Source organism: Megalops cyprinoides, chromosome 8 (assembly GCF_013368585.1).
Source record: "Megalops cyprinoides isolate fMegCyp1 chromosome 8, fMegCyp1.pri, whole genome shotgun sequence".
Lineage (NCBI taxonomy): Eukaryota > Metazoa > Chordata > Actinopteri > Elopiformes > Megalopidae > Megalops > Megalops cyprinoides.
In genome coordinates, this window is record NC_050590.1 from 1,334,080 (window position 1) to 1,349,312 (window position 15,233).

The window sequence follows — 15,233 nt, forward strand, 5'->3', positions numbered from 1 at the left end:
ACCGGGCAGGTTCAGCGGTGCTTCTCTCTCGATCATCTGAAAGGTGCGGAAGGCTAAGGCTTCTTCTCGTCTTTACATTCCCAGAAACAATTTCTGCCCCAGCCAACAGAGAGGCCCCACCTTCTACACCCTCACCTTCACTGTGACCTTCCAGCACAGCGACGACGTGTGCTACCTGGCCTACCATTACCCCTACACATACTCCACCCTGCAGGTATGCCTTCACCTGTGTGTGTGTGTGTGTGTGTGTGTGTGTGTGTGTGTGTGACTGTGAGTGTGTGTGTGTTTGTGTGTGTGTGTGTGCATGTGTGTGTGTATGTTTGAGTGTGTGAGTGTGCGTGTGTGTGTGTGCGTGTGTGCATGTGTGTGTGTATGTATGAGTGTGTGAGTGTGCGTGTGTGTGTGTGTCTGTGAGTGTGTGTGTGTGTGTGTATATATGAGTGTGTGTGAGTGTGTGTGTCTGTGAGTGTGTGTGTGTGTCAGTGAGTGTGTGAATGTGTGTGTCTGTGAGTGTGTGTGTGAGTGTGCGTGTGTATGTATGAGTGTGTGTGTGTGTGTCTGTGAGTGTGTGTGTGAGTGTGCGTGTGTATGTATGAGTGTGTGTGTATGTGTCTGTGAGTGTGTGAGTGTGTGCTGGAAAGCTGACGGTGCTGTGGGTTCCCTGTCTCTCAGACCCACCTGCAGGTGCTGGAGGGGGGGGTGGACTCGCGAAAGGTGTTCTTCCGAAAGCAGGACCTGTGTGACTCGCTGGCTGGGAACCCCTGTCCCCTGGTCACCATCACAGGCTGCCCGCCGTCTCGCAGCTGGAAACACCTGCACGAGCTCCGTGAGTAACACCTGTACAACGGCAGACCGCACCCTGCCCTGTCCTACTCTACCAGGCTCCACCCACACTGGCCATGCCCTACCCACTCCGCCTTCTTGCCCCACAAGGCCCCACCCCTTATTCCACCAGGCCCCGCCCTGCCCTCCCCACCTCACACCCCCCTCCCCTCCACATGCTCCCCTTTCCCACCTGTTGATATGTCCGTTACAACAGCTGCTGAAAGAAGCGGAGACTCAGACGGCACCTCGTCTGTTTCACTCTCACGCCTCCTGCAGCGGCTCCATTGTGGTGTAGCGTGTGCACGGTGACAGACTCACTGCCGCTCCATGAGTCACCACCTGATACCTGCTAAACACAGCTCTAGCCTCCTCACACCAAAGGCAGAGGAGTGGACGGCTCTGCAGTGCTGCCTTGGGCATGCAAGAGTGCTGTGCAGGCCACGCCCTCGCTGGCTGAGAGGCTACAGCAGCCGTGCCTGTCATTCCCACCAATCCTATCACTGCTGATGCTGACAGAGAGGCTGGCCATGGCCTGCTTTCTCTCGCCACACACCATTCACCTCACACAGTCTGAGCGTTCCACTCGAATGCAGTGACTCCATCAGAGAGCCTCTGAGTGTTTCTACCGCCGATTGGAGGAGAATGGGGCTGGAGGGGGCGTGGTTATTTTCAGCCCAGGAGACAGAGCCCAGTGTTAGAGTGATAAACCACTTTTTAAAGCAAGGTAGCTTTCTCTGTTTTGAGCTGCGAGCCTTGACCCCGCCCCCACCTGTCTCCTGCGGGGCTTTACACCCCACCCTGAAGTTTGAGGTGCTGCTTTGTATCGCTTCGCCGTGTGGGAGGACAGGCTCTGGCTGTGCGGGCATCTGCAGCCTGCCTCCATGTGACGGGTGTCTTTGGTCTGCAGGAACATGGCAGGGCACGATCACACCAGCTGTTCCCTGTCTGAAACAGCGCAACCCCCCTGATTAATTTTGGGGGGGGGCTGCTCCTCTGTCTCCCCAAAGACTGACACACACCAGATGTCCTACATTGGAACACAGACCTGCGTTCCGTTATGGAAAGGCTTTATTCATGTGCCCAAACAACACACCTGAGCATGCGCCAGGGTGTCATTATTATGGTGAATGATGACACATTCTGACACTGGCTGTAAGATGGAAGACATTAGAAAGTGTGGACGTGGTATGTATACAATGTTAATTCTCCAATTTTTTTTTTTTCCTCAATGTTTTCTGTTAGTCAGTCAAACCCCTTTCAAAAATAGCTTTGCCATTAAATAATTGATATAAAAATGACTGCAAGTTACAGTAAGTAATTTGGGTGGGGCTAGGCTGCAGTGGGAGAGAAAACCAAGCACAGGCAGTGAGCAAGCCGTCTGCAAGCTTTGTGTTGCTGTGAATCTCATGTTTACATCCAACTGTTTGCTGAGTTTATTTGATGAAGGCTTACGCCCCACCGCCCCCCCCCCCCCGCCCCCCCCCCCTTCAGTATTATTGATGCTTGCTCACGTGCTAACAGGCAGTCTGAAGCAGGAACTGAGCTGAAAGCCCGTGTTGCTCAGCAGTGTCTGTGTAGCATGCATGCAGTCCAGTACGGTCTCCTCTGCTGCCACATTATCGACCATAGCGTCCCATGGAATTTAATCAGTACTGCTGTTCTCTAAAAGCATCATTAACTGTGTTGCAACCACGCCACCACAGTGATATTCCTATTAAAGTTATTAATGATGCCATCAAATCCCCCCCCCCCCCCCCAAATAGAGGATTAGCCCCATTGAAGCTAAAACACGCTAAAACACACAGACCTCAAAGACCATGGACATTTTTTCTGTAAATGAATCTTGGACATTGCTGCAAAAGAGCATTTCTAAAGAGTGAACTCCAGTTAACACAGAGGGAGAGATAGCCCTGCCTCGTGAAGCACTCCTCACTCTCCTGTGCCTCTTACCTCATCGCAAAAGGACCAATGAATAGCTGTCGACGGATTTATTTTTTCTCCTTCTTTGTGGCCTGGTTTAATAGAGGGATATAATTAAATTGACGCTGTCTGCTGAAAATTAAGTCTAACGGGAGAGCTGTTAATTGATTAATTGTGCAGCAGAGGTTGTGCATAATTGTGCATAAGAGAGTGCTCTAAGCAAATGGTTTATTTGTGCTTAAGTTAGCGGGGAGACGTCCCTATTGCGCTGGTTTATTTGTGCTTAAGTTAGCAGGGAGACGTCCCGCTTGTGCTGGTTTATTTGTGCTTAAGTTAGCAGGGAGACGTCCTGCTTGCACTTTTGCAGGTTGCTTTTGGTGCTAAGCCTCTGACTGGGCCTAAGCCCTGGAAGGAGGATGTGCTGTCGAAACCAGCTGCAATGACATCTCAGTTTAACCAACAGAGGAGAGTAAAACACAGCTACAAAAAACCCCGCAGGGTTTAATTAGAATCTTGTTTATCTGTGCTGTTGCTGTGTGTTGCTTTGCAAGCAACCAGGACTTTCATCTGAAGCCACTCTGTTATAAAGTTGTGATTTCCCATTGAGCAAATACACTCCCATCAAGTATTCATGATGTGAAATATTAGACTGCTGTAGCCGGTTTCCTCAAACATCAGTCTCAAGCAACTGCGTTCTGAAAGCTAAACTCAAAACATTCATTTTTGTGGAAATGTCTGTCGACTTCAGTGCTGATCTTGAATACTTTCAGCCAAATTGCAGATTCAGTTGGATTCTTTTAGGCAGGAGTTGTGGGCTCTGAGGAGAAAAATCATTTAACCTGAGCCAGACATGGTTTTCCTCAATGTCACTACTGCAATGGTAGTTGACACTGGCTATTGTTATGGAAATCTGTGGCCAATGCGAGACTGTGGATCTTTTTCTCTGCTATTCTCTCTGTTTTTCTGTCACAAATCTCAAATGCTGTGTCATTTTATATCTTCATGACTGTGATGTGTAGCTATAAGATTACCTAAAATATGATTTATTTTTATATGTCTTATATAAAAATTCAAATATTTCATCATGTTTTATTACAAATTTAAATCATTTCACTTAAATTTCTTTTAGGGGCAGCAAAGGATAATGCATAGGTATTGGTAATATGATTTTGACAGAAATGTGTACATGTACACAAAACACAGTAAATAAACTGTCACTCCATATAGCTTGAGTGAGGATTAATAAAAATGCTTATGTCCATTAAGGTCCTGTAAAAGGCAAAGCCTTTGGTTTATCAGCTGCAAATGGGCATAAGGTCATTGATGATGACCTTAGGGAGACACATATTGGTCACACTCCACTTGGCTTGTCAGCACTTGTCAATCCTAGACTTCATTAAAAGGTTTTTCACTCTCTGAAGCCCAACGTGAGAACAGCAGAAAGCAATCAGGTAGCTTTTCGCTAACAGGTCTCCTGACTGTGTCTAATGTCCTCACCCTGTCTTCAGCAGCAAGGCGCTTGCTCAAGGCAAATCCAAAAAAGCATAACACTCATGGAATGGGAAGTGAGAGGAAACACATTTGGCCATCGATACACCTTTTGGGTTGGCTGTAAATCAACATGACAATTCAAAAATCAGCTGAATGGAATCTGAGTTTAACCCCCCCCCAACCAACTGTTCACTGTACAGAGTGTGACACTGCAGGTGAGGCGGCAGAGAACTACACAGACACCCCCCCCCCCCCCCCCCCCCCCCCCGTCCTGCCCGTTAACAAGGCAACCAATCCCTGTCGAGATAGAGCTTTCTTTCCAGTGCCCAGGTGCCCTGCGTTTGACTGCTTTTAGCCTCCTTTCGCTGGTTTATTTTGGACACATTATTGTGCATGAGGAGGTGTGTGGAGCGGGGAATTTCCACATTGCCGCTGTCCAGGGTCCTGAAGCCAGGGCTGGCAGTGCAGGCGCTGTCCAGGGTGCTGAACCGCTGGGCTGGTGGCAGGGCTTTTGGTGATGTAACATTGCACAGGTTTTCACACAGCTGTAGAGCTCTCTTTCAGTGATGGTTCTATGGCAGGTGGGGGCAGGCCTTCAGGTTTCTGCTAGTTTATTTATCAGGGGCAGGGTACAATTAAAAATATCTGTGACTCTTTATGTCATGTGTTATATCCAAGTTAGCCATAGACTGCTTCTTATTGGTGGTCCCAGAGTAGGTAGATGTGTTAGGTAGATCTTCATACATAACAGCACAAAAATGCAAAAATAATATTTAAAATAAAACAGAAAGAAAGGAGGAGGGAAGATAAACGTTGGTGCACCTCTGCGCAGAGGGATGAGAGCGAGAGAAAAAAGGGAGGCAGAAAAGGAGTGATCAGAGAAGGAGGGCATGACCTCTGCACGTAAGAAGTAAGAAGAGTAAGAAGAGCAGAACTTGCAGTGTCCTTCGCCTGAGTCTGTACTCACTCCTTCTCATTCCTCCGCTTTTAAAGGCCTTTTATTAGATGTTGAGGGTCTCCTTGTGCAAACTATCCTTTCAGCAGAGATGTAGATACGCACTTCTTGGCCCCCCCGTCCTGCCCGTTAACAAGGCAACCGATCCCTGTCGAGCAGAGATTGCATGCTTCAGCCTTCTTTTCATTGCCCTGGTTCCCTGCATTTGACTGCTTTTAGCCTCCTTTTGGTTTATTTTGGACACATTTTATGGAGATATGCAGAACAACAACAAATTTGATGGACATGTTCAAGGATCCTTCAAAGTCTCTCCTTTGTATCGAAAGTGTGCTAGTGCTGACACCCTGCAGTTCATTCCACCCTGCCTGTATAAACAGCGTATTTGTAGTGTGTTGTTAATGCAGTACCTCCTGGGTGATTATACCGAGGCACGTGGATCAAAAATGTGTTTTTCAGGGAGGGGCGATGCATAGCATCTATTGCTCTGGATTCACTTTAGAAAGCCTATTGGGCTGTTAGGAGAAAGAAAAAAAAAGCCTTCCTGAACATTGCCATACATGTCTGTCCAAGGACTGCTTTTAGCTAAACTGTCATACTAAATGGGATTATGTTTGATAATTGGCAAACCAAGAAATGAGCCCAGCGTAATTACAGCGGAACGATTTTAATTAACAAAGTTGAAATTAGAAGAGCATTTTCATGAGCATTGCAGGGCAAATCCATCTGTAATTATAAATGGACATCTCTGATTTGTACTAATTAGACGTCATTTGCATATACAGGAAGGGTAGAGCAGAGGGTGGCAGCAGAGTGAGAGAGCTCTCCTGATTGGCTGCAGGGTGGCAGCAGAGTGAGAGAGCTCTCCTGATTGGCTGCAGGGTGGCAGCAGAGTGAGAGAGCTCTCCTGATTGGCTGCAGGGTGGCAGCAGAGTGAGAGAGCTCTCCTGATTGGCTGCAGGGCTCTGTGTCCATCTTCTGTTGTAGCGTCTGACATTTAATCAGGTGCTGTGCCATAACTTTTGGCTGTGTTTTTTTTTTTGAAGTGTGAACATGTTTTGCTATGTTTGCTGCTGTTTTTCTGTGATTTTACTTCTTGTGTCAGAACAGTGAGAGTGTGGAGTGTGTGAGGATGTTGAGAGGATTGTTTCAACTCAAGCTTCAGTTCAGCTCACTGAGATATTTTACATGTATATATACACACACACACATATGGGCATGGCTTCACACAGTCACACTGACAACAATAATGACAACTAAAGCTGAAGATTTTTCAGAGAATTTTCTGACAATCCCTGTGCAGTTAACCAGTTAACCATACTTGGACAAATCAATCCACCACAAAAAGCCTGATTGCCACCTCCTTTCTGCATTAGCTGTCCACAGCGAAAATTATAGGGTTCTTGTGAAAACATACATACAACAAAACTCTCTATGGCTTCTGTTCTGTTTGAAATAAAATTTCTGTATAAAATAAATGACCAGATCATTATTTTGTTTGATACCAACTTTATATGAGAAGTAAACAAAAATTCTTTAAAGATCTGCTATAAAACATGTATTAATAAATTATATATTAGATTTTTATTTATATTTTTATAAATATTTTATAGGTTTTTTTCTTTCTTTTGACAGACTTGGATGAATATTACAGCTGAAGGGAAAGGAAATGTCTCTTAAAAGACATGGCAGACATGGCCGCATATTCTAAACCTTTTTAGCGTGTTTAAATTGCTTTGATGCCGAAAGGACAGAGCTGAAATGTCACAGTTAAGCGAATGTGATAGGCCCTGCCCTCTTGTGACCTCCGCATTAATTAATTAAAGCTGATAAACGAGTCTGACTCGGCTCCGCTTCCACAGCTAGCTTGCGAGGTGGAGAGCAGACACAGATACACACTTCAGTCACAGATGATTATTTCTTCACTCACAGAACATCTAAGTCAGCGCCAAGCCTAAGCAGACTTTAAGACATGATTTGTTTTGTGCCAGACATTTTCAGCTTCAGTGTTTTGGCAGCTTTGTTGTCGGCTTTGGCCATTACTGTGTTTGGAGTGCAACTGGAGGAGACTGAAAGGGGGTATGCTGTCACAGGGGCGGAGAGCCAGTGTAGCGTAATCCTGTGTTATTATTATTATCAGTGCCATTAGCAGAACCATGCAGCAGCAGCAGTATTGACAGTAATAATAATTACTGGCAGATACTTTTATCAGGAATGGCATGCATTTTGCAGGAGTCATGGAATGAAATATGCTCTCCACATCAGAAGGGCAGCAGGATCAAGGGTGTCGTCACAGAACAGCCAGTCACACTTCAGCTGCAAAGCACCACACATAACTATCATCTTTTTTATGTATACATACCGTAGAGCTTTGAGTGATATGATGTTATACCTGAGCTTGCCGTGTAGCGTAATGAGCACACACATGTCTGCAGAGACATTTATCGTCAGGCTCATTAGGGCTGGCGTGAGACCCTCAGAGGTGGCGGGAAATGCCACCTCATTACCGCCGCGTTTCCACCGCAATGTCACCAGGCAGCGGCGGCGCCCCGCCCGGCTCACGCTCCCTGGCGCTGCCGAGGGGAGGAGGCCGTCCCGCTGGAGAGGAGATGCACCGCTGGGGGAGCTGAGGGAGGGGGCAGGGGGCAGGGGGCGGGAGGAGGGGGGGCTCAGCTCAGTTGAGGTTCTTAATCTAATGGTCATTTGGGCAATGTAATCTATGCAGGTCTCCCTGGATCAGGGTGTAAGACCAGCAGATAAGGCTAATGCTAATGCAGATAGCAGCGTCATTCGGGACATACATGGTGTCGCGCTGTATCTGTTGTAGATTCTTAATGAAGTCTTTGTGTTTGGATTGGCAGTGTGAAAGTTTGTCTGCTCCATGGCTCCTTGCTGTGTTGTCCTGTAGGTTATGCCGCTGATTGTGCTGTAATTGCCCTCTTGTGATATCATTTATATTCTGTTCTTGTAATTCTGCAATTGTGTGTGAGAAACGCTGCTCCCACCAGCACTGCTGTTATTGCTGCTAATGAATGCTGCATATGTGTTTGGCATGGCAGCGCTGGTAACCAACACTCATACTGTATCCGAAAAGTGGAACACAAACTCAGAGCCCTTTTCTGGCTCGGTCTGGTGCTGTGAGGCGCTGTCTTGCAGACGAGGTCCTTTTTTACAACCTAATAATCTCAAATGAACCCTTTTGCATAATAATTTAACCTTCACTGTACTGTGGCTCAGGGGAACAGTATAATAAACCTAAATGGGACACTGCACTGAGTCAATTGTCTCTGACAGCGGAGTGCTGATGTTAGCAGTAACAGCACATGCATACATACAAATAACACACACACTGTCTACACACACATACAAATAACACACACACTGTCTACACACGCATACAAATAACACACACTCTGCCTATACACACACACACGTACACACACAAATAACACACACACACACACACAAATAACACACACACACACACATACACACACACACACACACACGCACACGAATAACATACACACTGCCTATACACACACACGAATAACATACACATTGCCTACACACACACACACACACACACACCCACACACACACAAATAACATACACACTGCCTACACACACACACACACACACACACACACTCACACACACACATATACACACAAATAACATACACAGGAGTAACGCACACACATATATACATAAATATTCACAAATAATACAAATGCACAATACCACAAGTATGCAAATAACACACACACACACACACTCACAAATGGGTCTTGCAATGATTACACTCACACACACCTTTTCCCTCTTGAACTGGAACATAAATGATGATTTTTTTCGCAGGTCCATCCAGCAGCTCTTGGAGGGAAATGAAATCCCGTAATACACCATGGTGTGATATTTATCTCCCTCATTTTTCCCTCCAGAAACATATCCTCAGACTCACCTGCTTTTTCACTCCAGAACTTTCCGTTTAATCAATTGTAATAAAGGCAGGGCTGGACCTGACGAGCCACTCTCCCTCTCACTCAGAGCCTGCTCTCAGGCCACCCTTAGTCACAGCAGTTCATGGGAGTGTTTTTCCTTTTAATGAAATTCAAAGAAATTTTTCCTCTCTTATCTTATCTTATCTTATCTCTTATCTTCCAAACAAATAGGTACTGAAAATTGATAATGCTGCTCCTTATCGCTACACCACACTGCTGCTCCTTATCGCTACACCACACTGCTGCTCCTTACCGCTACATCACACTGTTGCTCCTTACCGTTACACCATACTGCTGCTCCTTACCGCTACACCACACTGCTGCTCCTTACCGCTACACCATACTGCTGCTCCTTACCGCTACATCACACTGTTGCTCCTTACCGTTACACCACACTGCTGCTCCTTACCGTTACACCATACTGCTGCTCCTTACCGCTACACCACACTGCTGCCCTGCTCCTTACCGCTACACCACACTGCTGCTCCTTATCGCTACACCACACTGCTGCCCTGCTCCTTACCGCTACACCACACTGCTGCTCCTTACCGCTACACCATACTGCTGCTCCTTACCCCTACACCACACTGCTGCTCCTTACCGTTACACCATACTGCTGCTCCTTACCGCTACACCACACTGCTGCCCTGCTCCTTACCGCTACACCACACTGCTGCTCCTTACCGCTACACCACACTGCTGCCCTGCTCCTTACCGCTACACCACACTGCTGCTCCTTACCGCTACACCACACTGCTGCTCCTTACCGCTACACCACACTGCTTCTCCTTACCGCTACACCCCACTGTTGCCAGTCTTGCCTAACCTTATGTCAACTCTAGTCTGGAGTTCTGCAGCTGAGTAGTTTTCAGGTGTCCTTAAGCTCTCCTTTTCACTCCCAGATCTGGGGAAGGAGTTGGTTGAGTGTGCTGTGAGTTGGAGAGCAGGTGGTACCAGTGCCAGTTCTGCTGAGTGAGTGGGGTCCTGTACTCTCCCCCCAGGCAAGCGCCCCTGCGTGGTTCTGACGGGGCGAGTGCACCCGGGTGAGAGCAATGCCAGCTGGGTAATGAAAGGCACCCTGGACTTCCTGTGCAGCAGTGACCCCGTGGCGGAGAGCCTGCGGGAGGCCTACATCTTCAAGATCGTCCCCATGCTGAACCCCGACGGGGTCATCAACGGCACGTGAGTCCAGAGCCCCCCCCAGCTTGGCTTTATTTCATATGTTAAGAGAATAGCAGAGAGTGTAGGCATTTTCAGACTGTGTCCTTTATCCCAGATACTTAAGGAAATAGCAGAGTACTTATGTATTTTCATCCTGTGCCTTCTTTCTCAGAGATCTAATTACAGCTTTTTGCTAGTCTTTTATGCACAGCATTTCTTGTGTATATCGTTTTCCATCTTAAATCCCTCTATGTGCCCCACCTGCACCGCACCTGTACCCAAGTACGGCCTTGCCCTTGTTCTGAGTGTGCAGAAAGGCCTCTTACTTAAGCTCCGGTCATGGTCCTGTCCCCAGCATCTCTGAAGAGGTCACCTTAGTCAGCTCACAGCTCTTTTTCACCTAACTCTTTTTTTTAAGTTATCAGGAGAGTGGTTTGAGAATGGAGATGATGTTTTGGCAGATAGTATTGAGCTTGCCGCTGTTGAGAGCATTTACATGTGAGTGGCAGTTCTCCGATTTCCGCAGTTCTGTGCCTAATGCTATTGACAGTCTGTTCTGGGTAAAAGATGATCGATAGCCTACTTCACTGTGCTGTGCCCGTCGCTGATCTGATTTCCTGGCTGAGCTGTGGGGGTGTTGGGGTGTGGGAGCGGGGAGGGGTGGGAGGGAGGGCATGGGGATGTGGGAGATGTGGGGGTGTGGGAACGGGGAGGGGAAGGGGGGTGTGTAGGGGTGGGGGGGGGGTGGGGGAGTTTGTCGCTCCGACTCAGCACTGCAGACTTTTTCATTACTGCGATCCCAGCGTCCTGGGAGCTGGAGCGGAGGAAAATGATCCTTTCAGATTCAATAAGTGTATTACAGCGTGTGCTGTTTGGAGCGGAGGGAGATGCTCATGTCAATGGGAGCGTGTTGCCGGGATCCATGCCGAGCAAAGCCGATTTCTTCTTCTCCACTGCTCCCGCCGTGGCCGGGGGGACCGGAGCCGGCGGGTGCAGTCTGCCGCCCACAGGGGCACAACGGCTCTGCTCAGAGGGCTGTGTGCATCAACAGGTCACGGCATCACCACCCCCTCCATCTGTACCTCTCTACCTCTCTCACCTCCTCCCTCTGTACCTCTCCTCCACCCCCTCCATCTGTACCTCTCTACCTCTCTCACCTTCTCCCTCTCTACCTCTCCTCCACCTCCTCCCTCTGTATCTCTTGTACCTCTCCTCCTCCACCACCTCCTCCCTCTGTACCTCTGTACCTCTCCTCCTCCACCACCTCCTCCCTCTGTGTCTCTGTATCTCTGTACCTCTCCTCCACCACCACCTCCTCCCTCTGTACCTCTGTACCTCTCCTCCACCTCCTTCCTCTGTATCTCTGTACCTCTCCTCCACCACCTCCTTCCTCTGTATCTCTGTACCTCTCCTCCTCCACCTCCTCCCTCTGTATCTCTTGTACCTCTCCTCCTCCACCACCTCCTCCCTCTGTACCTCTGTACCTCTCCTCCACCTCCTTCCTCTGTATCTCTGTACCTCTCCTCCACCACCTCCTCCCTCTGTATCTCTGTACCTCTCCTCCACCACCTCCTCCCTCTGTATCTCTGTACCTCTCCTCCTCCACCACCTCCTCCCTCTGTGTCTCTGTATCTCTGTACCTCTCCTCCACCACCACCTCCTCCCTCTGTACCTCTATATCTCTCCTCCTCCACCACCTCCTCCCTCTGTACCTCTCCTCCTCCACCACCTCCTCCCTCTGTACCTCTATATTCCTCCTCCTCCACCTACTCCTCCCTCTGTACCTCTCCTCCTCCTCACTCTCCCCTCCCTACATCTCCTCTCCTCCTCTTTTTGTTCAACCTTGTAACCTCAGGTTGCTTCCTCTCATCTAGCGCACCGCCTGATGGATTGAACATCACTGAAACTCAGAAAAAATGGATTTCGTTGACTGGCACAGTTTATGTCAGCATTTTGTAACTCATAGAAAATGAGAGATCAAGTGAATAGAATAGGGAAATGTCAGCAGCCACACGTGATTATTCAAAACAAAGACCTTGACAGACAGCAGGGCTTGTAATTGCTGATTGTAGAGGGAGATGCAGAGAATGGGCTGGGGTCCTGCACTGACAGGCTCTTTATTTCAAAACAAAACTATCGATGGGAGCCTGAGGCTGTGTCCTACGAAACTGCCGTCATCGCGTCAACCGTGTTGCTGTTTAAACGAAGCGATAATCTGTTATTCAGACGGCCTTGTAGCACAGCAGTAAGGAGCAGGACTCGGGAGATTGCTGGTTCCATTCCCCACTGAGGGCTGTTATTCATTTGCTGCTTTTCTACACCACACTGGGTGTTAAATACAGACTTAGCATGGACGGGAACTTACCGCCTAACGCAGTAGAGTGATCTACGTTTTAAACATCATCAAATTCAATAGTTTCATTATTTTATTATTAAATTCATTTTTTAAATTGTCAGCCTTAGCTGTTATAGTGTTAGAAAAGGCACTTCTAGGTTCATGCAAGGTGCGTAGTGATGTGTTTGAATCCACTTAACCTTCTTGTACATACGTACTGTGCTCTGACTGTGGAGTTCAGAGTACAGGTGTCCACAGAATTGCTGTAAACATCCAGGTTCATTTATATGGAAATGCTCCTTAAGTGGGTCTGACCTGATGAATTGAGATCATGGTTTGATATCGGAAAAGGTCACATTTGCTTGTAGCAGTTTTATTTTGGAGTTCAGTGTCATTCGGCTGAGAGAATGTGCGTTTGAAATTTGAAAGACACGCTGAGATTTCAGATGAGTCTTCTCTGTGTTTAGATGCATACGCTTCTGGGAATAGAAGATTTCATAGACTTGGTGTGCACAATGCATGGATATTTCTCTTTTGTAGTGGGATGTCTAAAATGATATATCATATGATATGGATTTTAGTTTTGATGAATACGTTTTAATAAATCTGTAGACTTTTGGTGCGCACAGTGCTCTGGACATTTCTGTTTTGCAGTGGGTTGTCTAAAATGGTATATGATATGGATTTAAAAAAAAATACATTTTAATAAATCTGAAGATTTTTGTTTTAATCCTAATATTATTTACCACACATTACCTTTATAAAATCTGATTGGATCTTGTAGCTAGTGTCTTACCAACAAATGGCCAGAGAAGGACGGGACAGAAGCTTTTTCTTCCACTGAGGCTTTGTGTTCGAGTGTCTGTGCTCGTGGCGGGTCACGGGAGCAGTCTGGTGATAATTGCTTGGCGAAATCGAGAAAAAAACCAATCAGAGCTGCCAGGTCACAGTCCTGACCGGGGAGCCAGAGCAAAGGAAATGGAGTTTGACCAAAGGTGGAGAGACGGCTGGGGATGGCATCTCCGACAAGGCCTCTCCAGCCCAGCTGATGAGGAGAGGGAAGTGGTGATGACTGCGGGTTCACTGGGCGGGGCCGAGCAGCAGAAGAGGTCACTACAGGTCACCTGTTTCCGCTTGAGGTGGTTCTCCAGCAGCCCGTCTGTGCCACTGTCAAAGAGCATCATGGCAACCAGGAGCCTTTCTTTAAATTTCCTTTCATCTCTGACATATTGACTTGATCGATTCGCCTGCAAAGCCCCTGCTGATAATGCACTGTGAGTGCACCAATTATTCAATGTTATAATTGCCGTAATGAAGAATGACCAGTCACTTAAGTGTCTGTAACTTCACATGCCTTCTTATAACCCCCTGTGTTGCATATTGAAAGGCGGGGCATTGATATCTTGGTATAGCGCCTCTAGTGGGCGGCCTCCCTCACTGCAACATGCCATCTTGTAATTTTGTACTGAGGGCGATGATTTTGGAATGTATTTACATCTCTGGAAAAAATAGGAATTATGTGTATACAGTGGCACATGTGGTCATGCCTTGTCTGATCACATAAAAGACTACAGGTGATGTTGGGGTTGGGTTTAGGGCCTGGGTTTGGTTGAAAGTTGTGCAGTGAGTTAGGAAGCAGTAGAGTTTGGGGGTTCAGGATAGACTCGGGTGTTTCCTCTTAATGGTACCCTGATTTTGGAATTGGCAGTAATACTTATCTCACAGCGATAGGCTTTGCAGTCATGCAGAAGCAACTCTCACACACAGCTGTTTTTTCACACTACAATTTCCACCATGCACCACAGCAAAGTGCTGCTCATTGGAGGACCGTCACTACTCCATCATCTGAGCAACTCACAAGTGACTAGAAGCTCACAGGATGCCTGAGAGAGGTGAAATAAGGAACTCCTGGTCAACCTACCCCCCCCCCCATCCCTGACAGAATGAAGCCAGTTTATTTTGTGGCTGTGGGCACTGAAACAGAAGCATTCAAACCCGGGTGGTAGGGCTCAGCCTGCACTCAAGATGAGGACCTTGAAAGCTGATCCACTGCTTAATCTCAGTTTATGAAAAAAAAACACAAATGCCAAACTTGTATCCATTACAAATCTTGTAGTAAGATGTATAAAGACAGAAAGATGCATTAGTTAATAAAATGATTACTATGTAACTACATTGGTAATTACCTGCTTGCTGTTCAGATTGACCAGTTTTGCTGTTAGATTATCTGTTTGGGTGAATAGATGGGTGCTTTCTGGAGGGACAACTTAATGGGTACTTGGCTCAGATTTCGCTCAGCTAAGAAACTGCTGTCAAACACCTCCTCAATCCAAATTGAAATTAACTGCCTCTTGTGTGCTCCCACAAATGAAATCAAAATCCTATTAATATTCTTGAGAGCTGTGGGAGAAGTTTTAAGTTGTTTGACTTGGCAGTTGAGATTGACTGAAGGCTCTCCACTGAAGTGCAGACGGTCCGCTGGGAGTCTGTCCCTCCGCACGGCTCGTTTGTGACGCCCAGGAGGCTGTCGTCACGGTGACAGGC

General features: G+C 47.3%; 1 protein-coding gene across 2 annotated transcripts in view; it reads left to right on the forward strand.

Annotated features, from left to right (window-relative positions):
* Nucleotides 1-15,233, forward strand: part of LOC118782468 (cytosolic carboxypeptidase 4-like) — a 137,162-nt gene that overhangs the window by 59,067 nt on the left and 62,862 nt on the right. For both annotated transcript variants that reach the window (XM_036535839.1, XM_036535840.1), the window contains 3 exons: nucleotides 85-214; nucleotides 673-826; nucleotides 10,195-10,375. In XM_036535839.1, the coding sequence (XP_036391732.1) occupies nucleotides 85-214; nucleotides 673-826; nucleotides 10,195-10,375 (465 nt within the window). The remainder of the gene's footprint in view (nucleotides 1-84; nucleotides 215-672; nucleotides 827-10,194; nucleotides 10,376-15,233) is intronic.